The sequence below is a fragment of the Hyperolius riggenbachi genome, chromosome 2 (assembly GCF_040937935.1).
Source record: "Hyperolius riggenbachi isolate aHypRig1 chromosome 2, aHypRig1.pri, whole genome shotgun sequence".
Taxonomy (NCBI): domain Eukaryota; kingdom Metazoa; phylum Chordata; class Amphibia; order Anura; family Hyperoliidae; genus Hyperolius; species Hyperolius riggenbachi.
This window is the reverse complement of record NC_090647.1, coordinates 38,500,334-38,527,132: the sequence shown is the minus strand read 5'-3', so window position 1 is coordinate 38,527,132 and position 26,799 is coordinate 38,500,334. Positions and strand designations below refer to the sequence as shown.

Genomic DNA, 26,799 nt, shown 5'->3' with positions numbered 1-26,799 from the left:
TAGTTTTTGATATGTGGAGATGTACAGAGGTGCCAGAAGGGTAAAATCACTAAAAGCGTTTAAAACTTTAGGGAGACGGTGGTGGACCAGCCAGCCCCAAAACAGACACGAATGCTGCTGATTGAGGTAATACACAATTTATTCACATGCTCCTAAAACAAGTGACAACGCGTTTCGCAGGTCAAACCTTGCTTCTTCAGGCAATAAACAACCGGAGTATCACACAGCACGGGGTCCAATCAAAGCTTGGCACCTCTACCTTCTGCAAGCTTAAACGACAACTGAGGTGAGACGAATATGGAGTTTGCCATATTTATTTCCTTTTAAACAATACCAGTTGCCTGTAAGCCCTGCTGATCTCTTTGGCTGTAGTAGTGTCTGAATAACACCAGAAATAAGCATGCAACTAATCTTGCCAGATCTGACAGTAATGTTAGAAACACCTGTTATGCTGCATGCTTGTTCAGGGTCTGTGGCTAAAGGAATTAAAGGCAAGGGATCAGCAGGATAGCCAGGCAACTGGCATTGTTTAAGAGGAAATAAATGTGACAGCCTCCATATCCTTTTATTACAGTTGTTCTGTAAAAGTATGTCGGGACCCTTTTAATGGCAGGGAACTGAGGCTATAAGAACGGTTCTCCGGGGGGCACTGTACACCTGCTGGACTCCCAGCAGAGGAGGACTAACGGCCAAAAACCATCTAGTGTGTGTATGAAAATGAAATGTCTGTGTAGTGTACACATACGTAGGCATGATTCAAGGTCCTAGGTGCGGCTTTTTTCTTATTTGTACAGGTTGTACCAGTCACATTCTACACCAACAGCCTCTACTTCTCCATTGTATTTATTTGTAGAGATATAAAACTGAGCTGGTAGGAGCAATCTCACCACACAGCTGCACTTTGGCATAATTGTTGGTAGCTGGAAAAAAGGACGCCGGCTAAGGGTGGACGGAAAGGGCGCCGCCATGGACTTTAGTGGGATTATCGTTAAAAGCTGAAAAAATATCATTAACAACAATAAAACATTATAGTTTTTGAAGAATGTTATCGTTTTAGAAGCTTGCAGCGTTATAGTTTTATCACAAGGGAGAAGGGGCTGGAGGGCGCTGCCTAGTATTCTACTTTTAAACACTTACTCTAATTGAGTTCACCATAAAAATATCTGCCTCCTGCTGCAACTACCCAAGATAGGGTTACCCCCTAATCCCTATCTCTGAAAGGAGTTAAATTATACAATAATAGGGAGTGCGCTGGTCATAATTTACTATAAAACTTTATTCAAGTCTGTATCTCAACTGACAGTGCCTAAAAGAGTACTATATCACACACATCCACACATACAGTCATACACAAGGAGCGTGCTGGTTCCCCTTTTAAAAAAAGTTACGTGAAAAAAATGTTTTTCCTAGATACAAATAGATTCTGGAAAGCGGGGTCAGGCTTAAAATATATATATATATATATATATCTATTGATTGGTCATATATTCGAAATTTCCTCACACTTCCATACGTGGGTATGATGTTTAGTCCCCAAATGCTGAGTCCTTATATCCTCGGCACACGCGTTTGCACGCTCTTATTATGGATCATGTATGGCTGAAGTTAGCCTGCCAGTTTCTATTTTCCACAGCAGATGTCACAAAAAATCATGTGTCTCAAGTTCTCACCACTTCCCGTTATGGTACCCGGATCCAGTGGCCTCACCGACCTAGGGCGGATGCAGTCCCGCAGGCAACCTTCCTCACAGGTCCCTCCCGGTTATGCCGCTCCTGGTGGCTCGCTCTAGGCCTAGGTTGCCCAGTCTCGCCGATCTCCGTCGCGACTTCCGGTCCTTCACACCAGAGACTAGACGTCACTTCCCTGTGCGTCTCGCTCAGGTGTCTCAGGCTACTTCCTTGCGTTCCACCTTCCACAATCAGCCGTGCTTGCTCTCAGGCTGTTAGTATTTTTACTTCGTGGAGAAGGGAAGGGAAGTTGCTGTTCCACAGTTAAAGCGGGGCGCCCCTCACAACTGTTTTAACGCGTATGCCGAGGATATAAGGACTCAGCATTTGGGGACTAAACATCATACCCACGTATGGAAGTGTGAGGAAATTTCGAATATATGACCAATCAATAGATATATATATATATTTTTTAAGCCTGACCCCGCTTTCCAGAATCTATTTGTATCTAGGAAAAACATTTTTTTCACGTAACTTTTTTTAAAAGGGGAACCAGCACGCTCCTTGTGTATGACTGTATGTGTGGATGTGTGTGATATAGTACTCTTTTAGGCACTGTCAGTTGAGATACAGACTTGAATAAAGTTTTATAGTAAATTATGACCAGCGCACTCCCTATTATTGTATAATTTAGCGTTATAGTTTTAATTATTATTTCGTTTGTATGTACAGATTTTACATTATCAAAGATTGTCATTTCTATGTGTTAGGCCCCAAACACAAACACGTAGCCTGCACCATTTTCAGGCGATTTCCCGGGGAACGCATTTCAGTGCTAAACGCGATCGTGGAAAAAAAATCGCTGCAGTACCCAGTGATTTCTCCGCGTGAGATAGCGGAAAAAATCACTCCTGCAAAACGCCGGCGGTAATCGCGCTTTCAAGTGTGAATGGGGCCTAAAAGGGTGTTTCTGCAGAGGGAGTGATTAGGGTTAGGCACCACCGGGGGGGATGGTTAGGCAACACGGGGGGGGGGGGGTGGTTAGGGTTAGGCACCACTGGGGGGGGGGAGGGTTAGGCACCACTGGGGGGGGAGGGTTAGGCACCACTGGGGGGGGAAGGGTTAGGCACCACCAGGGGAGGGTTCTGTGTGAGAGTAGGGTTGGGTTAAGCTGTTTTGTTGAATTATGTATTTTTAACGCTAATATCTTTTTGTTATTATTTCCCGTTTGTTTTTACAACGGTATTTATCGTTAACCAAGTTTGACAACAATGTTTATCGTTATCAGATTTCGTTATCCAGCCGGGCCCTTTTTTCACGGCGCCCCAATTGTTTTTTCCTGGAGCTGTTATCATTGTCTTCTGTAGTTCTTGGAAAGTGGTTGGATAGTGCTCCTTGCTGTACAGCTGGCTTTAGGTATAATACAGTGATCTGGCCAGAAGATCTGTATATAGCGTATTACAGGCATGGCATCTGCCCTAGGAGCAGTTGCCATATAGCCCCCCCCTTCCCCTACACACACATACACACTAGCTGCTTACCATTTAACCCCCTCCCCCACAGCACAAACTAGCTACCTAACTGTTAAACAACACACACACACACACACTTCTAGCCGATTCAATCAGAACAGTCGAAATCGACCAGTGTATGGGCCCCTTAACCCTCCCCCCCCCTTCCCACACACACACTACCTGCCTATACGGTACCCCTGCACACTAACTACCTAAGGGCCCCGTTTCTTCCAGCGGAGATGCAGTGCAATGCGATCATCGAACCGCATCCGCGGAATTAACTAAAATTCTTGGGCGCCGCTATAGGCTCCTAAAAATACTGGCACTTGGGCACCTGCGGTGCCTGATATATAGCCATGTTTCCGCTGCTGCAGTGCGCACGGCAACACAAACACCAAACATTTTAAAATCTCTGCGTCGCCATAGGCTTACATGACTTCCATCTCATACCTCCCAACTTTTTGGGATGAGAAAGAGGGACACTTAAGCCACACCCCTGACACACCCCTAGTCACACCCCTGTTCACACCCCCGGCACACCCCTAGTCACACACACCATAAAGATTTCCTAAGAAAAATATCATACCTCCCAACTTTGAGATGAGATTGAGGGACACTTAAGCCACACCCCTGCTCACGCCCCGACACACCCCTAGTCACGCATACCATAAAGATTTCCTAAGAAAAATATGTTGTTTTATAATTCAAACCACACTGGTCCTTTATATCCTGGTTCATTTTCCTTCATATTAACATTTTACAATTAGTAATATATCTATCATTTTAAAGGATGGGAATAAAGTTTAGAGTCAAAAACATTTGACTGAAAGAGGGACAAATGAGGAGGACAGAGGAGCAGGGCTACCTAAGAGGGACTGTCCCTCCAAAAGAGGGACAGTTGGGAGCTATGCCGTCTTGCCGCACATCACCGCACATGTTGAATGGTAACATGCTGATGCTTTCGCATCAGATTCGATACGTCCTGCACATCGCATCCAGTGTGAAAGGCCCCATAGACTTTCAGTGCCATAGTGTCACCCTGTGGTAAAAAGAACGGCAAAACAACGCAATGAAAACATCCCAGTGTGAAAGGGCCCTTAGGGTACGGAATTTGCTAAGCTGCCCGATGGCAAGGTTATGGCTCGGTGATTAAAGGGGAACTGAAGTAAGAGGTATACGGAGGCTGACTGCCATATTTATTTCCTTTTAATCAATACCAGTTGCCTGGCAGCCCTGCTGGTCTATTTCTCTGCAGTAGTATCTGAATAACACCAGAAGTAAGCATGCAGCTAGTCTTGTCAGATCTGGCTTTAAAGTCTGAAACATCTGATCTGCTGCATGCTTGTTCAGGGGCAATGGCTAATAGTATTAGAGGCAGAGGATCAGCAGGGCTGCCAGGCAACTTGTATTGCTTAAAAGGAAATAAACATAGCAGCCTCCATATACCTCTCTCTTCAGTTCCCATTTAAAGTGGATCTGATTACTCTGATAACTTTGTGCCTAAGCGGCAGATTTGCAGTGATTGAGCAATGCCGCCCTATCTGCGGAAGATAAGTGTACGCAGCTCTCACTGATCTGGATGGAGTTTACCCATCTATCTAGGTAGTAGGTAAGCAGGCAAGCCTCTATCCGTAGATTGCAACACGCTGTCTATCAGCAGGGAGACTTTGGACCGGTCGGAAGCTGTTCTGTCTCTCCTTCTCTGCGCTGGGAACATGGCGATTGAGTTTGCGCCCCGCTCTCTGCCTTTGGAGAGGAGGCTGCAGACTCTGGCCGTGCTGCAATGGGTCTACTCCTTCCTGGGTCTGGGTAAGCCTTGCATTGTGAGAGAAACAGGGAGCCTGCCAGTGCTGATCTTGCTGTGTCCTCATCTTCTGTTCTGCCTTCACTACTTTCTGAATCTCTGCACAAGAATGCAAACCAAACCTTTCTGTCATTTCTGTTCTGACAGCGAGTGGTTCAGAACATATTGGAGTCAGAGGATCAGCATGACAGTCTCACCTATCGCTGTATGTTCTGCTACAAATGACTGCATCCTTCACAACCTCCTAAGGGCCCATTCACACTAGAGCGTTTTGCCGGCGATTTCAGCAAAACGCTCAAACGCTAGCGCTTTTTAAAGTGCTAGGTCAATAATACCCTATGGGCCTGTTCTTACTTGGGCGATTTGCGTTAATCCTCGTCTATTAACGCAAATGGCCAACCGCAAACGCGTAGCCTGCACCATTTTCAGGTGATTTGCCGGCGTTCGCGTTTCAGTGCTATAGAAGCGCTAAACGCGATCATGGAAAAATCGCTGCAGTGTCCAGTGATTTTTCCGCATGTAATCTTGCCTGGCTGTCCTGCTGATCCTCTGCCTCGAATGCTTTTAGCCATAGACCCTGAACAAGCATGCTGCAGATCAGGTGTTTCTGACATTATTGTCAGATCTGACAAGAATAGCTGCATGCTTGTTTCTGGTGTGATTCAGACACTACTGCAGCCAAATAGATCAGCAAGGCTGCCAGGCAACTGGCATTGTTTAAAAGGAAATAAATATGGAAGCCTCCATATCCTTCTGGCTTCAGTTGTCGAAGGATATGGAGGCTGCCATATGTATTTCCTTTTAAACAATACCAGTTGCCTGGCAGCCCTGCTTGTCTATTTGGTTGCAGCAATGCCTGAATCACACCAGAAACAAGCATGCAGCTAATATTGTCAGAACTCACAATGTCAGAAACACCTGATCTGCTGCATGCTTGTTCAGGGTCTACATGTATTAGAGGCAGTGGATCAGCAGGACAGCCAGGCAACTGGTATAGCTTAAAAGGAAATACACATGGCAGCCTCCCTATCTCTCTTGCTTCAGTTGTCCTTTAAATTGAACCTGCTGGCAACAAAAACACTATAGAACACTCAGAACCCTTTTATACTTGCAGGGTAAACCTGCATTGCCTATTTTACCGCAGGGGGCCTCATAAGCAATGAAAGTCTATGGAGACTTTCACACTTATTGCGGTCTGTTTCGGTGTGCCAGAAATATCTGATCTGACGTAAGGGCTGCAACACGTTACTGTAAGCACCGCACTAAACGCACGTTGCTTGGGGTAATGGAAGTCAATGGGCGATGCAGTAAAGTGTAAATGCTGCGCAACAGGAAGGTCACACATCAGGGGGCGGGGCTACTGAACAGTGAGCACATGCTGCAAATGGAATAGGAAACCTACACAAATCAGGGGCTGCTGCACATGGGGGCTACATATAGGATCAGAGCACTGGTATCTATGAGACGTCTGGGTATGAAAGTGGGGAGCTGCTGTATGTAGAACCTGCATATGGTGAAAGCGAGCTGCTGCCCAAGGGGGGCTGCATATGGGGGGCTCGGGGGAGGTGCATACGCAGTCACTGCTGCTACATCCTCAAAGGGTGGGCTGCATAGGGAATGAGGACTGCACTGCTTTTATAGTAATTTTATAGTAAGCTATACGGGCTCCATCTTTTGACATTGCCCAAATTACTGTCTGAGCCCCACTGTAGCCGTAATTCACATTATAGTCCTGCTGTGCCCAAATTTCCTGCACCATTTTTGCCTGTGTCGGGGTGCAGGTCCTTGTATTGTAGGGGGTGGGATTGACATCATCAGCACATTCAGCCTCCCTAGTAAATAGCAGCCTGTCCATTGGCTGTCAGTCACATGGGAGGTGTGGCTGGCTGCACATAATAACATGCACCACATCACTGCTAGGGGCACATTACAGAGTGGTCCATTTACTCAAGGGAAGGGAAACCATTTTTAAATATAAATAGGATTAAATGCACTATGTTTTATAATTGTAATTCTACATAACGCTAAGGCTTTAACTTATTTTTTGACTTGGTATAATCCTACTTACGTTGAAAGACATCCATGGCTACAATTACTAGGTTATGCCTAATGATGTTGATCCAGGGATTTTATCTGATTGCCATCCGGAGTCGGGAGGGAACGTTTTTCCCTTTTGGGTCTAATTGGGTCATGCCTTGTAAGGCTGGGAACACATTTGGCAGAATCGCATATGCGGTTCTGCCTAGTGTGTTCCTACCCTAGGGGCTTGATCACAGAGCATTTTAGTTTTTTTTTTCAAGCGCCGTCGATTTTTAAAATCGCCCTGCAAGCACTTGTGCAATGATTCCCTATGAGAGAGTTCACATCTGAGCGGTTCGTTTCCAATCCGCTCCCCAAAGCGCTGCCTGCACCATTTTCTGGCCGATTTGCTTATAATTATTATTATTATTTATTGTATTTATAAAGCGCCAGCATATTACGCAGCTCTGGACATTAGTTTAGGTTACAGACTTTATTTAGGGGTGACATACAGCAATATGACAATACAGGAATACAAGAAAGACCAGATCACACAGCACAGTATGAGTACTAGGTAATGCTTAGTCAGTCACTGGAGGGGAGCATGGAGATTAGGCAAGTTAGGTTCACTCAGATGCATAGCATGGGGGTACGGTAATGGAGGTGGGTGATCAGGTAGGACACAAAGGAGGAGGACCCTGCCCAAAGGCTTACAATCTAGAGGGAGAGGTAAGGACACGAAAGGTAGGGGACCAGAGTTCAGCTGTGGGTTTAGAGCACTTGTGAGAGGTAGTAGGCCAGAGTGAAAAGGTGAGTTTTGAAGGCCTTCTTGAAGATGTTCCAAAGTATTGGAGCAGCTCTTGAGAAGTCCTGGATGCGTGCATGGGACTGGGTGATGCGGGGGGCGGTCAGGCGAAGTTCATTGGAGGAGCGGAGTGAGCGGCTAGGTGTGTATCTCTGAGTAAGATCGGAAATGTAGGTTGGACAGGTTTTGTGGACGGATTTGTAGGTCAGACACAGTATCTTGAATCTGATTCTTGACTGGATAGGAAGCCAGCGGAAGGTATAGGGAAATTGCAAAGAGCTTGAAAAAGCGATTTGTATAGCAATTTCCCCAGCGCTTTAATGAATAAATACATTGGGCTTGATTCACAAAGCAGTGCTAACTGTTAGCACACTTGTGAAAACCCCCTTAGCATGTCTAAACGAGCTTTTCGCCTGCAAAACTTTATGCGTGTAAAACTTTACGCGCACACTGCACAGAGCGCATGGCACAAACTTTGTGTGCGGTACTTAGCGCGCGATCTGATTGAGAAATCCGGTGCTAACCTACTTAGCACCCTGGTTAGCACGTCTAAAGACTTTAGACGTGCTAAGTAGGTTAGCACCGCTTTGTGAATCAAGCCCATTGTATTTATTAATTTGCAGGTACAAGAATTCACTTCCTGACTGATGCCAGGAAGTAAAAAAAAAATTGCTCTGCAAAAGCGCTTATAAAGCGTAGGGCAGGGCGATTTTTAAAATAGCAAAAAATTGCTCAGCGTTTGAAATAGCGCTGGCGAGTTATAATGTGAACATAGCCTAAGGGGTTTTTTTTGCCTTCCTCTGGATCAGCAGGGATATGTGAGGGAGCAGGCTGGTGTTGTGCCTTCCTCTGGATCAGCAGGGATATGTGAGGGAGCAGGCTGGTGTTGTACCTTCCTCTGGATCAGCAGGGATATGTGAGGGAGCAGGCTGGTGTTGTACCTTCCTCTGGATCAGCAGGGATATGTGAGGGTGCAGGCTGGTGTTGTGCCTTCCTCTGGATCAGCAGGGATATGTGAGGGTGCAGGCTGGTGTTGTACCTTCCTCTGGATCAGCTGGGATATGTGAGGGAGCAGGCTGGTGTTGTGCCTTCCTCTGGATCAGCAGGGATATGTGAGGGTGCAGGCTGGTGTTGTACCTTCCTCTGGATCAGCAGGGATATGTGAGGGAGCAGGCTGGTGTTGTGCCTTCCTCTGGATCAGCAGGGATATGTGAGGGAGCAGGCTGGTGTTGTGCCTTCCTCTGGATCAGCAGGGGTATGTGAGGGAGCAGGCTGGTGTTGTACCTTCCTCTGGATCAGCAGGGATATGTGAGGGTGCAGGCTGGTGTTGTGCCTTCCTCTGGATCAGCAGGGATATGTGAGGGAGCAGGCTGGTGTTGTGCCTTCCTCTGGATCAGCAGGGATATGTGAGGGAGCAGGCTGGTGTTGTGCCTTCCTCTGGATCAGCAGGGATATGTGAGGGAGCAGGCTGGTGTTGTCCCTTCCTCTGGATCAGCAGGGATATGTGAGGGAGCAGGCTGGTGTTGTGCCTTCCTCTGGATCAGCAGGGATATGTGAGGGTGCAGGATGGTGTTGTGCCTTCCTCTGGATCAGCAGGGATATGTGAGGATGCAGGCTGGTGTTGTACCTTCCTCTGGATCAGTAGGGATATGTGAGGGTGCAGGCTGGTGTTGTACCTTCCTCTGGATCAGCAGGGATATGTGAGGGAGCAGGCTGGTGTTGTGCCTTCCTCTGGATCAGCAGGGATATGTGAGGGTGCAGGCTGGTGTTGTACCTTCCTCTGGATCAGCAGGGATATGTGAGGGAGCAGGCTGGTGTTGTGCCTTCCTCTGGATTAGCAGGGATATGTGAGGGAGCAGGCTGGTGTTGTACCTTCCTCTGGATCAGCAAGGATATGTGAGGGAGCAGGCTGGTGTTGTACCTTCCTCTGCATCAGCAGGGATATGTGAGGGAGCAGGCTGGTGTTGTGCCTTCCTCTGGATCAGCAGGGATATGTGAGGGAGCAGGCTGGTGTTGTACCTTCCTCTGGATCAGCAGGGATATGTGAGGGAGCAGGCTGGTGTTGTGCCTTCCTCTGGATCAGCAGGAATATGTGAGGGTGCAGGCTGGTGTTGTGCCTTCCTCTGGATCAGCAGGGATATGTGAGGGAGCAGGCTGGTGTTGTGCCTTCCTCTGGATCAGCAGGGATATGTGAGGGAGCAGGCTGGTGTTGTGCCTTCCTCTGGATCAGTAGGGATATGTGAGGGAGCAGGCTGGTGCTGTACCTTCCTCTGGATCAGCAGGGATATGTGAGGGAGCAGGCTGGCCTCTGGATCAGCAGGGATATGTGAGGGAGCAGGCTGGTGTTGTGCCTTCCTCTGGATCAATAGGGATATGTGAGGGAGCAGGCTGGTGCTGTACCTTCCTCTGGATCAGCAGGGATATGCGAGGGAGCAGGCTGGTGTTGTACCTTCCTCTGGATCAGCAGGGATATGTGAGGGTGCAGGCTGGTCTTGTACCTTCCTCTGGATCAGCAGGGGTATGTGAGGGTGCAGGCTGGTGTTGTACCTTCCTCTGGATCAGCAGGCATATGTGAGGGAGCAGGCTGGTGTTGTACCTTCCTCTGGATCGGCAGGGATATGTGAGGGAGCAGGCTGGTGTTGTACCTTCCTCTGGATCAGCAGGGATATGTGAGGAAGAAGGCTGGTGTTGTGCCTTCCTCTGGATCAGTAGGGATATGTGAGGGAGCAGGCTGGTGTTGTACCTTCCTCTGGATCAGCAGGGATATGTGAGGGAGCAGGCTGGTGTTGTACCTTCCTCTCGATCAGCAAGGATATGTGAGGGAGCAGGCTGGTGTTGTACCTTCCTCTGGATCAGCAGGGATATGTGAGGGAGCAGGCTGGTGCTGTACCTTCCTCTGGATCAGCAGGGATATGTGAGGGAGCAGGCTGGTGCTGTACCTTCCTCTGGATCAGCAAGTATATGTGAGGGAGCAGGCTTGTGTTGTACCTTCCTCTGGATCAGCAGGGATATGTGAGGGAGCAGGCTGGTGCTGTACCTTCCTCTGGATCAGCAGGGATATGTGAGGGAGCAGGCTGGTGCTGTACCTTCCTCTGGATCAGCAGGGATATGTGAGGGAGCAGGCTGGTGTTGTACCTTCCTCTGGATCAGCAGGGATATGTGAGGGTGCAGGCTGGTCTTGTACCTTCCTCTGCATCAGCAGGTATATGTGAGGGAGCAGGCTGGTGTTGTGCCTTCCTCTGGATCAGTAGGGATATGTGAGGGAGCAGGCTGGGGCTGTACCTTCCTCTGGATCAGCGGGGATATGTGAGGGAGCAGGCTGGTGTTGTACCTTCCTCTGGATCAGCAGGGATATGTGAGGGTGCAGGCTGGTCTTGTACCTTCCTCTGGATCAGCAGGGGTATGTGAGGGTGCAGGCTGGTGTTGTACCTTCCTCTGGATCAGCAGGGATATGTGAGGGAGCAGGCTGGTGTTGTACCTTCCTCTGGATCAGCAGGGATATGTGAGGGAGCAGGCTGGTGTTGTGCCTTCCTCTGGATCAGTAGGGATATGTGAGGGAGCATGTTGGTGCTGTACCTTCCTCTGGATCAGCAGGGATATGTGAGGGAGCAGGCTGGTGTTGTACCTTCCTCTGGATCAGCAGGGATATGTGAGGGAGCAGGCTGGTGTTGTGCCTTCCTCTGGATCAGCAGGGATTCGTGAGGGAGCAGGCTGGTGTTGTACCTTCCTCTGGATCAGCAGGGATATGTGAGGGAGCAGGCTGGTGTTGTGCCTTCCTCTGGATCAGCAGGGATATGTGAGGGAGCAGGCTGGTGCTGTACCTTCCTCTGGATCAGCAGGGATATGTGAGGGAGCAGGCTGGTGTTGTACCTTCCTCTGTATCAGCAGGGATATGTGAGGGAGCAGGCTGGTGTTGTACCTTCCTCTGTATCAGCAGGGATATGTGAGGGTGCAGGCTGGTGTTGTGCCTTCCTCTGGATCAGCAGGGATATGTGAGGGAGCAGGCTGGTGTTGTGCCTTCCTCTGGATCAGCAGGGATATGTGAGGGAGCAGGCTGGTGTTGTGGCTTCCTCTGTATCAGCAGGGATATGTGAGGGAGCAGGCTGGTGTTGTGCCTTCCTCTGTATCAGCAGGGATATGTGAGGGTGCAGGCTGGTGTTGTGCCTTCCTCTGGATCAGCAGGGATATGTGAGGGAGCAGGCTGGTGTTGTGCCTTCCTCTGGATCAGCAGGGATATGTGAGGGAGCAGCCTGGTGTTGTACCTTCCTCTGGATCAGCAGGGATATGTGAGGGAGCAGGCTGGTGTTGTGCCTTCCTCTGGATCAGCAGGGATATGTGAGGGAGCAGGCTGGTGTTGTACTTTCCTCTGGATCAGCAGGGATATATGAGGGAGCAGGCTGGTGTTGTGCCTTCCTCTGGATCAGCAGGGATATGTGAGGGAGCAGGCTGGTGTTGTACCTTCCTCTGGATCAGCAGGGATATGTGAGGGTGCAGGCTGGTGTTGTGCCTTCCTCTGGATCAGCAGGGATATGTGAGGATGCAGGCTGGTGTTGTACCTTCCTCTGGATCAGCAGGGATATGTGAGGGAGCTGGCTGGTGTTATGCCTTCCTCTGGATCAGCAGGGATATGTGAGGGAGCAGGCTGGTGTTGTACCTTCCTCTGGATCAGCAGGGATATGTGAGGGAGCAGGCTGGTGTTGTGCCTTCCTCTGGATCAGCAGGGATATGTGAGGGAGCAGGCTGGTGTTGTGCCTTCCTCTGGATCAGCAGGGATATGTGAGGGAGCTGGCTGGTGTTGTGCCTTCCTCTGGATCAGCAGGGATATGTGAGGGAGCAGGCTGGTGCTGTACCTTCCCCTGGATCAGTAGGGATATGTGAGGGAGCAGGCTGGTGCTGTACCTTCCCCTGGATCAGCAGGGATATGTGAGGGAGCAGGCTGGTGTTGTACCTTCTGCGAAAAAACCACCTACTCCCAAGCCAGTAATGTCGCACACTATAATTTAAAAAGATCAACAGTATAGACCACACTATAATTTGCAAAAATACAAAAATTCTTTATTGAATATATAAAAATTGGCTATTATAGAACCTTCCATAAATATGCATTGGTGAAAGTCAATCCACACGTGGGAACCGCCCCCATCACCCGTCCCAAAATCCGAGCCCCGGGTGCAGTGCACATCGGTATCCCAAACGACCTCTAACAATTCATGTGAGGTATATCTGGTCCACCTAAGTAGGTGTAAAACCCAACAAAATATAGAAAAAACTCTCACAGAGGTCAAAAAAAGAGGAAACCAATATGGTCATACACCCAGAGCCGCCAGGCAAACCATAACCATACCGCATGCTACTCAAATCATTCTCGCATCAGGGCCCATACAGCAAACAGTTGGATGATATCGTATACCGGCATAAGTTTACAATGAACCAATCAGAGGTACCTAGTGAAAAAAGCTTTTTTTGTATAAGATATAGTGTTTGAGAAAAAAGCTTGTTGATAGCATGCTATTCAAAAAACGTTCCACCACATAAGGTATTAGCACTCCAGATCCATATAGCGGTAAAGAGGAGGTCAATTTCAAAAATGACTTGCTGTAAAAAACATGTTCCTGATAACACAGTCTATCAATAGGGCATATGCAATAGTTCCACAGCCAATATTCCGTAGCTGCAATACTTGATATCTGCACAGCAACAATTCAATATCTCCCTGTCCAGTCGCAACAGGGACCTCCACATCAGCCAATATCCAATTCAGTAAGGGTGAAGCGTATACTTATCAAATTATGCTGTATATTCCATGTCCAGAACGTTCACTGGGCCCAGGTAGCTTGCTTTAGTAAATAGTACTTCTTTCCATGCTGGCATGGCGGCCTGGCGTGCTGGTGTAGTAGTAAACAGCGCTAATGCATTTCGCCCCGCCCCCGGAGCTTCGTCAGAGCGTGAGTTACGTAATTACGCATGGATTCCGTATTTATAGCCATAGCGTGTGACGTACTTCCGCATGGGTTCCGTATAATTATTACGTATATACGCATTGATTCCATATAGTCATGCGTATAGTCATTACGTATTTCCGCATGAACATTGTTCAATCTTCTGTATATATCTCCATCTAGTGGTCAAACAATTTAATACATCACAATCTTTCAAAAAAATAGAAATAGAACTCCATCTTGTGGCAATATTACTCATTACTTCTATACCCTAGATGGGAGTATTACCTATTAGGCTTATTACAGTAACCCATTACTGAAAGTATAATTCTTTCATTTTCACACGCGTACTTTCATCATGGCCATAAACCCCACCCTGGGAAAGCCCGAGGTCCCTCCAAACCATAGACATTAACATCAATATTGCATAAACCTCCCAGCATACACAAAGTCTCTATTGCAAGAATACTTTTAGATTTAGATCTGTATTAAGGCCATTAGGGCTCAGAGTATCCAACACATAGATCCAATAGCTCTCCTTTTTATATAATTGAACATCAGTATTGGCATATCTAATACCAGGATTTAGGTGATAGATAGCCTTTGCCTTTAGCTTTGAGGGATCAGCATTGTGATACTTCAAAAAATGCAACGCAACTGGGGTTTTTTCTTTTTCAGCATTTTCTTCTTTACCTGCATCCACAATGTTTCTAACATGTTCCTGTATACGTGATCTCATTTCTCGCTTTGTTTTCCCAATGTAGAATTTTCCGCATGGGCAGGTTAATTGATATATTACATTTTTGGTTTTACACGTCATAGGATGTCTAATGTCATACTTTTTTGTTCTTGATGAGTTTTCAAATGTATCAGTAACATCTATCAAGGGACATATAGAACAATCATTACACCTATACATACCATTTTTGCGTCTAAGAAAAGTGTGGTAAGAGGCATGTTTAAACTCAGAGGCAGTTAATAGATCAGACAGATTTCTATTGCGTCTAGCTGTCAGTGTAGGTCTAGGTCCCACTATTTTTGCCAGTCGCTTGTCTCTTTCCAAAATGGGCCAAAATCTATACAGAGTATCTTTCAATCTCCCCCAATGTGGTCCAAAGGTGGTAATGAGTCGTGGTGTGGGACTAACATCCTCTCTATTCTTCTTTGTCAACAGCATATTCCGGTCCGTTTTTAGAGCTCTGTATAGGGCAGTTTTTAACAGTTTGTGAGGATAGCCCCTAGCTCTGAGTCTTTCTTTTAAGTCATAGGCCTCAGCCCTAAATTTTCGTATATCGGTACAGTTCCTACGTAATCTCAAGAACTGTCCAATAGGGACAGCTCTCTTTTGGGATTCTAGGTGGGCGCTATCGTAGTGGAGCAGTAGATTACCTGCCGTCGGTTTTCTATGGGTAGAAGTTGTCAATCTACTTCCTTCCTTGTTGATGACTACATCCAGGAATTCTATGGTCTGTTGGTGCATTTTATATGTCAAGTAGATATTATATTTATTGACATTTAAACTCTGTATAAATTGTTCCAATTGCTCTTGACTCCCTGTCCACAACAAAAAGACATCATCCACATAACGGAGCCACAGGGGGACGTGCTCCCGGAAACGCGGGTCACCATAGACGACCTCCTCCTCCCACGCGCCCAAATGGAGACACGCGTATGCCGGAGAGCACGCCGCCCCCATAGCCACGCCCCTCCTCTGTCTGTAGTATTTACCATCAAACGTAAAAAAATTATTTTCCAAAATGAATTTCAACAATTGACCCACAAAACCATTGTGGGCATCTTCGTAAGGATAGTATTTATATAGATATTTTTCTACTGCTCTTAACCCCACCTCATTAGGAATAGAAGTAAATAGTGATTCCACATCAAGGCCTACCAGGAACGCTGACTCAGGAACCTGAACTTTGTGTAACTTTTCCAACAATTGCATGGTATCAAGCACAAATGAAGGCAATCTTTCTACCATAGGCTTCAATTTTTGATCAACATATTGAGCTGCCCTTTCAGTTGGTGCATTGATCGCTGCAATTATGGGACGACCCGGAGGTCGCAAAATGTTTTTATGGATTTTTGGTTGCATATATAGTACAGGGACTACAAATTGATCAACTGTCAATGCTCTAAGTTCTCGTTCTGTAAGGACATTATCCAGATAGCCCCATTGCAATTTTTCATTGAGCCTTTCTTTAAGATTAGGGAAAGGATTGACTAGAACGCGCTCATAGCATTCCCTATCATTAAGCTGACGAAGGGCCTCTTCCAGGTACATCTCCCGCGGCCACAGCACAATATTACCCCCCTTATCGCTACGCTTAATCAAAATGTCCTCCAATTTCTGCAGTTTTTTTAGGGACTGTCTTTCTCCATATGTTAGATTATCATATTCCAGGGCCATTTCTCCCCAGGAAGTAATTTCACTCATTAAACATTCGTTAAAGGTTGATATATATTTATTTTGTTGTATAGAGGGCATAAAAACTGATTTGGGACGCATACCAGTATGCAGTGGTAATTCAGGTAAACCCATCTCCTCTTCCTCCATCCCCTCAATCAAATCAAAATCATCGATATCTGTTTGTCCCATCAGATCATAATCCAACCCCACCTCATCATCACGATAATACTTTTCTCTTAATAGTACCTTTCTTAAATACAACTGTATATCTTTATAAATCTCAAACTGATGTACCATGTTTGTCGGACAAAAAGTAAGGCCCTTATTCAATAAAGATATATCATTATTATCTAGCGCTATTTGGGACAGATTGATTATATTCCCATTGTTATTAGGGGAATCGTGGTTGGTGCTTTGATCTATTTGTGCTTGCTTCCTCTTTCCCCTTCTTGTCTTATGGGGAGATTTTTCTCTAAAAAAGCGCTTTGGCGTGTAACCACGCCCTCAGTTTTTCTCAAAATACCCTTCTGTTGATATACTCGATTTTTGCTGTGGCCGCGGGGAGATGGACCCCCCAGAGACCCCTCGTCCTGCGATTCACCTGATGACGCCCAGCTAATCTTGCGCCTACGAGAGCGGCTTCTACCCCGTTGGGCTTGTGGGAAAACTGTAAACACATTACCTGTAGAAAAATCATCAACATCTCGCTGGTACTTCTTTAATTTATTGGCCTTAATTTTTTCATTTTCAAGGTCCAATGATTTTTTGATTCTAGCATTATACATTCCAAAGTCATCAAAAGATTTAAATTTTTCCAAATCGTTCTGTAATCTAAGCTGCGCCTTTTCCATCTCAATTAGCTGAATAGTCTCCTCCTCTACCATCATAGTCATAACATAGACCCCGTTATTAATACTGTGTTCTTGCCATTGTGGTAAAAAACGTTCATTTCTCAGGTGTTCTGCAGGTACAATCCTTTCCCTCAACCCTCGAGGAATGATTTTGACCTTTATATATTTTCTCAATTAAATTATATTCCACTTCCGCCTCAATATTTTAAGGGATAGATCTTCATAATTTTTAAATAATTGACTTAATGTATTTGGTTGTTTATCTTCCTGTATAGGGGTACTATCACGATTTTTTACAACATTCTCACATCCTTTAAATGCCTCCTCCACTTCATGAACTATGTTTAGCATAGGAATATATGCCAAAGTATGATCAATATCAGTCATTATGTTCTCCTAATTATTATCCAGCATCTATGAGAATATATATCAAGTAATATTTTTCAATAAAGGGACCCCAGACTCTCCCAAGGCCAGGCAACAACGGCGCCACCCACGATCAGACAAACTCTCACCAATAAAAACCCCCTCAAATACGATGGGGTCCCTAAGGGAATTACTCAAAAACAAAAAACTTACTACTAATGCAGGGGCATCCCTGTTTGCAGAATTAGTGTTAATTAATATGCTTATTAGTAGGTGCAGACACTGGCAAACTACAACAACTGCGAAAAAACCACCTACTCCCAAGCCAGTAATGTCGCACACTATAATTTAAAAAGATCAACAGTATAGACCACACTATAATTTGCAAAAATACAAAAATTCTTTATTGAATATATAAAAATTGGCTATTATAGAACCTTCCATAAATATGCATTGGTGAAAGTCAATCCACACGTGGGAACCGCCCCCATCACCCGTCCCAAAATCCGAGCCCCGGGTGCAGTGCACATCGGTATCCCAAACGACCTCTAACAATTCATGTGAGGTATATCTGGTCCACCTAAGTAGGTGTAAAACCCAACAAAATATAGAAAAAACTCTCACAGAGGTCAAAAAAAGAGGAAACCAATATGGTCATACACCCAGAGCCGCCAGGCAAACCATAACCATACCGCATGCTACTCAAATCATTCTCGCATCAGGGCCCATACAGCAAACAGTTGGATGATATCGTATACCGGCATAAGTTTACAATGAACCAATCAGAGGTACCTAGTGAAAAAAGCTTTTTTTGTATAAGATATAGTGTTTGAGAAAAAAGCTTGTTGATAGCATGCTATTCAAAAAACGTTCCACCACATAAGGTATTAGCACTCCAGATCCATATAGCGGTAAAGAGGAGGTCAATTTCAAAAATGACTTGCTGTAAAAAACATGTTCCTGATAACACAGTCTATCAATAGGGCATATGCAATAGTTCCACAGCCAATATTCCGTAGCTGCAATACTTGATATCTGCACAGCAACAATTCAATATCTCCCTGTCCAGTCGCAACAGGGACCTCCACATCAGCCAATATCCAATTCAGTAAGGGTGAAGCGTATACTTATCAAATTATGCTGTATATTCCATGTCCAGAACGTTCACTGGGACATGTTCTGCAAACTGGGACATGTTCTGCAAACAGGGATGCCCCTGCATTAGTAGTAAGTTTTTTGTTTTTGGTGTTGTACCTTCCTCTGGATCAGCAGGGATATGTGAGGGAGCTGGCTGGTGTTGTGCCTTCCTCTGGATCAGCAGGGATATGTGAGGGAGCAGGCTGGTGCTGTACCTTCCTCTGGATCAGTAGGGATCCAGAGGAAGGTACAGCACCAGCCTGTACCCAGCCTGACAACACAAGATGGCGCCACCAACGGCTGCCTCGGCACATGGCTCTTGAAATTTTTCTCTTTTTTTGTTACTTTTTGTTATTTTGTAGCTGTTAAATTAGCTTAACTAGTAGTGTAAGTAGCTGTGCTAACCCAGGGACTGACTTACTGCTCTCCGTGACCTCCCTCCTCCGGTATCTGGACCCTACAGCAGAGCGGGGTCCAGCGCTCCCAGCTGTGCCACATCCCCTCCGAGGGGATTCACACCGGCTGCCGGCTCCTGTTGCAGTCCTCACTTCTCCTCCAGATCCAATCTTCCGCTGGGTTGCGGGAGCTGTTGCCGGACCCTTCATCGCCAGGCGAGCATTACCGCAGGTCCCTTCCACGGCTCTCCACTGCCGATAGCTCCCACGTGCGCACCATGTGGGAGGCCCCGGCCATCTGATGTCGGCTCCCTCCGCCCGCCGCTTCTGTCGCCAGGGGGATTGGGACATCCAGCACTGCTAGGAGAGGAACACTGACCGCCCCTTCTCCGGCCTCCACTGCCGTATGCCACAGCGAGCTCACCACGTGGGTGGTCCCTGCCATCTGAAGTCGGCTCCTTCCCCGGTGGCTGCCGCCGCCCCAGAGAATCATCCGCTGGCAATTAACAGGCCCAGCTGAGCGCTCCTCACCACCACGGAAGATCGCACTTGGCGGATCCTTCCCGCTATGTGCCCCCGCTCTGCCGGCTCCCACGCTGAGCGACCTGCTTCCTCCTGTGGCCTCGACCAGGCCCACACTGCCGTCCCCTTCTGCTACAAGGAGGGGCCCACACCCGCACCAAGGACTTAAAGGGCCCTCACCGCCGCCTGCCGCATTGTGAGCTTAACACATGGGGGCTTAACACATCGTGGGCTTAAATGACCGTCCTCCAGCCATCACGACTGGGACTGGGTTCCTGAGTTAAAGGGCCCTCATCTCATCTGGACAGGACTGTTTGCCGACTCCTTTCTTCACATCATGGGGACTCCCGGAACCTGCCTGTTGTGCTGCTGGCTGCTCTCCCCTCAGGACCTCTAAGGTACTCTCTGCTTCACTTCTCCACCTTGCATATGGTGACCATTGCCTACCACTGCCCTCTCTGTCACCTTGCCTGCCTGCTGCCCTCCCTGCCACCTTGCCTCTGCGAGGGTGACCACTGCCTGCCCACTGCCCTTGTCTGAGCCCACGCTGTTGCTACACTGTGTACCACTGGAGGTTGCCCCCCCCCCCCCCCCCCCATCAGTATGGCTGCCCACTACCCCCTTTCACCACTTCTCATGCCCCGTACTACCTACACCAGGATGCAGCTTACCCTCTGGGAAGCCTGCAGCTCTTCCCTCCCTGATAGTGGTCTCCTCTACAGCTCTGTCTGGAGCCACATCCAAAAAATCACTAGCTGCGACTCACCGGTACATTCAGGCCAGCGGCGGAGGGGCTGCCGTGCGGGGGCCCTTGTGAGGTTGAGGAAAAGGGGCCTGCGCTCACCCATTCCTTCGGCCCTTCTGGCAAATGTACGCTCCCTTCCTAACAAGATGGACGAACTTCGCCTTCTCACTAACAAGAGGGAGCTCGGCAATAACACCCCTGTCATCTGCTTCACAGAAACGTGGCTGCAAGAGGACACCCCAGACAATGCCCTTCTCCTCCCGGGCTTCAACATTACACGTGCAGACTGCGATCCCACCCTCTCAGGGAAAAAGAGAGGTGGGGGAATCTGTTTCTATGTCAGCTCCGCATGGAGCCCAAGCACATCACTACTAGCCAAAAAGTGCACCCCCAACCTCGAACTACTACTCCTCAATTGCAAGCCCTCATACTCGCCCAGAGAGTTCACCTCCTACGTCCTTGCAGGCGTGTACATTCCACCTGACGCCGACGTCAAAACTGCTCAGCGCGACCTCAGTGACACCATCATGCAGTGGGAGACGTCCCTTCCAGACTCTCTGTTTATCATTATGGGTGACTTCAACAAAGCCAACCTCCGTCGTGAGCTCCCACGCTACCACCAGCACGTGGCCTGCCCCACCAGGAATGCTAGCACTTTGGACCACTGTTATACACCTCTAAAGGACGCTTACAAGGCCGTCTCATGGGCTGCTCTCGGTTCCTCTGACCACTGCCTCATCCATCTGGTTCCTACCTACAGAAGGCGCTTGGAGTCAGCGAAACCTGTCCTGAAGTCCACCAAAGTGTGGTCTAACGAAGCCAAGCTCCAACTCCAGGCATGCTTTGACTGCACGGACTGGAAGGCGCTGGAATCACCCAACCTTGATGAGTGGGCCGATATTGTCTCATCCTATATCAGCTTCTGTGAGGAATCCTGTGTGCCCACCAAGTCCTTTAAGATTTACCCTAACGACAAACCGTGGTTCTCGAACAAGTTGCGGCAACTGCGGAAGCGCAAGGAAGCCGCGCATAAGTCCGGCTCCCTGGAGGACTTCAGGACGGCAAGGAACTCCCTCAACAGGGAACTGCGTGTTGCAAAACGGGCATATGCTGAAAGGATTCAGAATAATCTCCGCTCAAACGACCCTCGAGCGGTCTGGAAGGGTCTGAAGGCTGCCACCAGCTATAAGTCTCCTGCCCAACAGGCTACTCCTTGCTCCGAGCTAGCAGAGGAACTCAGTAACTTTTATTGCAGGTTTGAGGCTCCGGCTACCTCTGGGGGGCAGTCAACTCCGTCTGCCCCCTCCTCTACTCCTAAGAGCACTGAATCTAGCTCAAGCACATGCCCTGCCCCTATAGTACCCGAGGCCGATGTTCTGCACCTCCTGTCTGCCTTGAATGCCAGGAAAGCATCTGGCCCTGATGGCGTGTCACCTGCATGTCTGAAGTCCTGCTCACGTCAGCTGGCCCCTGTACTCACCTCTATCTTTGCCAGATCACTCAGCGAAGGGAAGGTCCCCACATGCTTCAAGGAATCCATAATCATTCCCATCCCAAAAAAGCAAGGCGTCTCTGACCTAAATAACTTCAGGCCCGTGGCCCTAACATCAGCGATCATGAAGACCTTTGAAAGAGCGGTCCTGCCTCTGCTCAAGAACGCTACTCTGGACCGACTGGACCCTCTCAGGGGCGGCGCCAGGGGGGTGCTTGGGGGTGCTCGAGCACCCCCTAGAATTGTCCAAGCACCCCCAAAGCACCCCCTGGAGTGAACTGACTTCAGGCGTCTAAAAGACGCCAAGTCAGTTCACACAGCGGCAGCACGGAGCAGCAGGCAGGGCTACGGTAAGATGGCCGCCCGGAGCCCTGTTCTGCAGGGCTTCGGGCGGCCATTTTCCCGTAGCCCTGCTCTCTGCATGCAGGCAGGAAGTCTCGTCGTGACGTCGGGAAGGAAGAGGATCGTGGGCGCGCGGGCGCTGCGCGCCACAATGAGGTCGGGACTCGGGACAGGAGGTCGGGAAAGAAGGTCTTCTGGCTGTAGGTGAGTAATGGGTTTTTCTTTTCTTTTTCAGGTGATGCTGATTGTGCATATTGGGGTCATATCTGCTACGGATTGTGCATATTGGGGTCATATCTGCTACGGATTGTGCATATTGGGGTCATTTCTGCTACCGATTGTGCATATTGGGGTCATTTCTGCTACCGATTGTGCATATTGGGGTCATTTCTGCTACCGATTGTGCATATTGGGGTCATATCTGCTACGGATTGTGCATATTGGAGTCATATCTGCTACCGATTGTGCATATTGGGGTCATATCTGCTACCGATTGTGCATATTGGGGTCATATCTGCTACCGATTGTGCATATTGGGGTCATATCTGCTACCGATTGTGCATATTGGGGTCATATCTGCTACCGATTGTGCATATTGGGGTCATATCTGCTACCGATTGTGCATATTGGGGTCATATCTGCTACCGATTGTGCATATTGGGGTCATTTCTGCTACGGATTGTGCATATTGGGGTCATATCTGCTACCGATTGTGCATATTGGGGTCATATCTGCTACCAATTGTGCATATTGGGACCATATCTGCCACCGATTGTGCATATTGGGACCATATCTGCCACCGATTGTGCATATTGGGACCATATCTGCCACCGATTGTGCATATTGGGACCATATCTGCTACCGATTGTGCATATTGGGGCCATATCTGCCACCGATTGTGCATATTGGGACCATATCTGCCACCGATTGTGCATATTGGGACCATATCTGCCACCGATTGTGCATATTGGGACCATATCTGCTACCGATTGTGCATATTGGGACCATATCTGCCACCGATTGTGCATATTGGGACCATATCTGCTACCGATTGTGCATATTGGGACCATATCTGCTACCGATTGTGCATATTGGGGCCATATCTGCTACCGATTGTGCATATTGGGACCATATCTGATAACGATTGTGCATATTGGGGCCATATCTGATAACGATTGTGCATATTGGGGCCATATCTGATAACGATTGTGCATATTGGGGCCATATCTGATAACGATTGTGCATATTGGGGCCATATCTGATAACGATTGTGCATATTGGGGCCATATCTGATAACGATTGTGCATATTGGGGCCATATCTGATAACGATTGTGCATATTGGGGCCATATCTGATAACGATTGTGCATATTGGAGCCATATCTGATAACGATTGTGCATATTGGGGTCATTGGACGTATTTTTTGTTAAAATCTGCTCACATTACGTGTATTTTCTTGAGAAATCCTGCACAATTATGTGAATTTTCTGGGAAAAGGGTCACCAAAACTTGGGCCCTCTGTCTTTGCGTTGCACTTTTAAAGGGAACCCGAGGTGAGAATAATATTGAGGCTGCCATATTTATCTCCCTTTAAGCAATACCAGTTGCCTGGCTGCCGTGCTGGTCCTCTGCCTCTTATTCTTTCAACCATAGACCCTGAACAAGCATGCAGCAGGTCAGGGGTTTCTGACAATATTGTCAGAACTGACAAGATTAGCTGCATGGCTTGTTTCTGGTGTAATTCAGTTCACTACTACAGCCAAATAGTTCAGCAGGGCTGCCAGGCAACTAGTATTGTTTAAAAGGAAATAAATATGGCAGCCACCATATCACTCTCACCCTGGGTTCACTTTAAATTACAGTTAGCCCCGCCCTCATCCGGTCATGACCACGCCCATTCTTCGCCGCGGCGCGCCTCGCGCGCCGCAGGTCGTCAGCTCCCCCGGAAATTGGTCCAGCACCTGCATAGCACCCCCTAAAAAAATTTCCTGGAGCCGCCACTGGACCCTCTCCAGTTCGCGTACAGAGCAAACAGGTCCACTGATGATGCTATCAACATCTGCCTGGAGTTCATCACTGACCACCTAGACAGGCCGGACTCATACGCTAGAATTCTTCTCCTGGACTTCAGCTCGGCCTTCAATACCATCTGCCCCCGTATCCTGCATGACAATCTCACGGAGCTCACAGTCCATCCCATTCTTCGCCTTTGGATCTCAGACTTTCTCTCGAACAGGTCCCAGGTTGTTAGGCTGGGTGACATATCCTCCAGACCCAGAGTGACCAACACTGGAGCCCCCCAGGGCTGCGTCCTGTCACCATTCCTGTTCTCTCTATACACGAACAATTGCACATCCACAGCCGACTCTGTCAAAATCATCAAATTTGCGGATGATACAACTATTGTTGGCCTTGTTAGTGAGAACGATGAGCGGGCTTACCGCCAGGAGGTAGACAGAATCTGCAGTTGGTGCAAAGAGAATGAACTAGTTCTTAACACAGCCAAAACCGTGGAGATGGTCATTGATTTCAGGAAGTATGCCAGTAACCCCCCCCCCCCCTTGCTACATATCGGGGGTACTGAAGTCACTAGGGTCCCCAGCGTCCGCCTCCTGGGCACAACCATCTCCGATGACCTGACCTGGAGGGCAAACACCACCGCAACTCAGAAGAAGGCACAGCAAAGACTCTTCTTTCTTCGCCAACTAAAGAAGTTTGGTATGGCCCAAGAACTCCTGAGGTCCTTCTACTCTGCCACAATAGAGTCAGTCCTCTGCTCATCCATCCTGGTCTGGTTCTCTAGCTGCTCCGCCAGCGACAAATACAAACTCCAGAGGGTCGTCAGCTCAGCGGAGAAGATTATTGGAAAACCTCTTCCCCCTCTAGATCTCATCTACAGCACTAGACTGCGTAACAGAGCAATGAAAATTGTGGGCGACCCCTCTCACCCTGGTCACAGCCTCTTCAGTCGACTCAAACTGGGCCGGAGGTTCCGGTCCATCCATGCTAAGACTACTAGGCGTACGAACACTTTTTTCCCCACGGCCGTCAGACTCTTGAACTCTGCCCGCTCCACCAATCCCCCCCTGTAGTCACCTCTGGACTAATATATGACATCGGCTGCGTCCGCTCTGCTTAATGCCGTGCTTTTGTCTGCTTCTGTTCGTACTAGAATTTATCTTCTGTCTCACAGTGCTGCACCTGTCAGACCTGCAATGCTCTACTTCAATTGCTGTATTATCCCAGTTCTGTTGTAGTACTCCTGTATTGTTGTATTCTCTTGTCTGTTGTATTGCTCTTTCTATGCCATTTCAATGTGCCAAATCCAATTCCAGGCATGGCCCCAGTCATGCTTGGCGAAATAAACGAATTCTGATTCTGATATGTGAGGGAGCAGGCTGGTGTTGTACCTTCCTCTGGATCAGCAGGGATATGTGAGGGAGCAGGCTGGTGCTGTACCTTCCTCTGGATCAGCAGGGATATGTGAGGGAGCTGGCTGGTGTTGTGCCTTCCTCTGGATCAGCAGGGATATGTGAGGGAGCTGACTGGTGTTGTGCCTTCCTCTGGATCAGCAGGGATATGTGAGGGAGCAGGCTGGTGTTGTGCCTTCCCCTGGATCAGCAGGGATATGTGAGGGAGCAGGCTGGTGTTGTGCCTTCCCCTGGATCAGCAGGGATATGTGAGGGAGCAGGCTGGTGTTGTACCTTCCTCTGGATCAGCAGGGATATGTGAGGGAGCAGGCTGGTGTTGTATCTTCCTCTGGATCAGCAGGGATATGTGAGGGAGCTGGCTGGTGTTGTGCCTTCCTCTGGATCAGCAGGGATATGTGAGGGAGCAGGCTGGTGTTGTACCTTCCTCTGGATCAGCAGGGATATGTGAGGGAGCAGGCTGGTGTTGTACCTTCCTCTGGATCAGCAGGGATATGTGAGGGAGCAGGCTGGTGCTGTACCTTCCTCTGGATCAGCAGGGATATGTGAGAGAGCAGGCTGGTGTATTTTATTATCTGATTGAACTCCATGGATGTACAGTATGTCTTTTTTGAACCTAAATAATTACAGTATGTAACTAGGATTTACCTATAAAACATGTTGTAGATTTGTTTTTAAGATAGGGCAGTAAATAAATACCTACAGCACCCATGCATACAGTAGATCCTTACTTTATTATTCAGATCCTCCATAATTTCATGCTGCCTGCGCACTCCCAGCTGACAGCCAGTAGCAAGGCCTGCCTTTATCTAACAGAGCAATCATTCTCCCACATGTCCATAAGGGCAGGTTTCAGGCAGCAGTCAGTCTACGAGGATATGTGAAATTGTGCAAAAACAAAGTTTGGAAAAAAAAAAAAATTAAACACATAATTGCTGTAGCATAATGCGTATTAGATGAAACTTCATGTGGAAGGGACCTTTCATGTCCACAGCATTTCATTTTCCATTGTATTTACTAGCAGGGATATAAAACTGAGCTGGTAGGAGCAATCTCACCACAAATCTGTACTTTGGCATAGCTGTTTGTTCCTGGTATTAGTGCTTATTATTCCTGGAAAGATCCTTGCTGTAAGGCTGGCATAGGCGCGTATGAGAGATATCGCCTCCGGGAGACTTGGGCGCAGGAGACAGGCGATATGCAGCTTACCCTTCTCCTCAGGGGTGTAACAATAGACCCTGCAAGGCATGCAGCCGCAGGGGGGCCTAGAAGCCACCGGGGGGAGGGTGGGGGGGAGAAGAAGTTTATTTTCCTTGTCCTGAGAGACTGATGACTAAGGGCACGGAGAGAAAAAACGTTC

General features: G+C 48.0%; 1 protein-coding gene across 1 annotated transcript in view; it reads left to right on the top strand.

The window, feature by feature from the left end:
- The first annotated feature begins 4,841 nt into the window (after positions 1–4,841).
- The window catches only part of MOGAT2 (monoacylglycerol O-acyltransferase 2), a 104,620-nt gene continuing 82,662 nt past the window's right edge, over positions 4,842–26,799 (top strand). Inside the window, exon 1 of the mRNA XM_068266658.1 lies at positions 4,842–4,990. Within this exon, the coding sequence (XP_068122759.1) occupies positions 4,897–4,990 (94 nt within the window). The 5' untranslated portion in view covers positions 4,842–4,896. The remainder of the gene's footprint in view (positions 4,991–26,799) is intronic.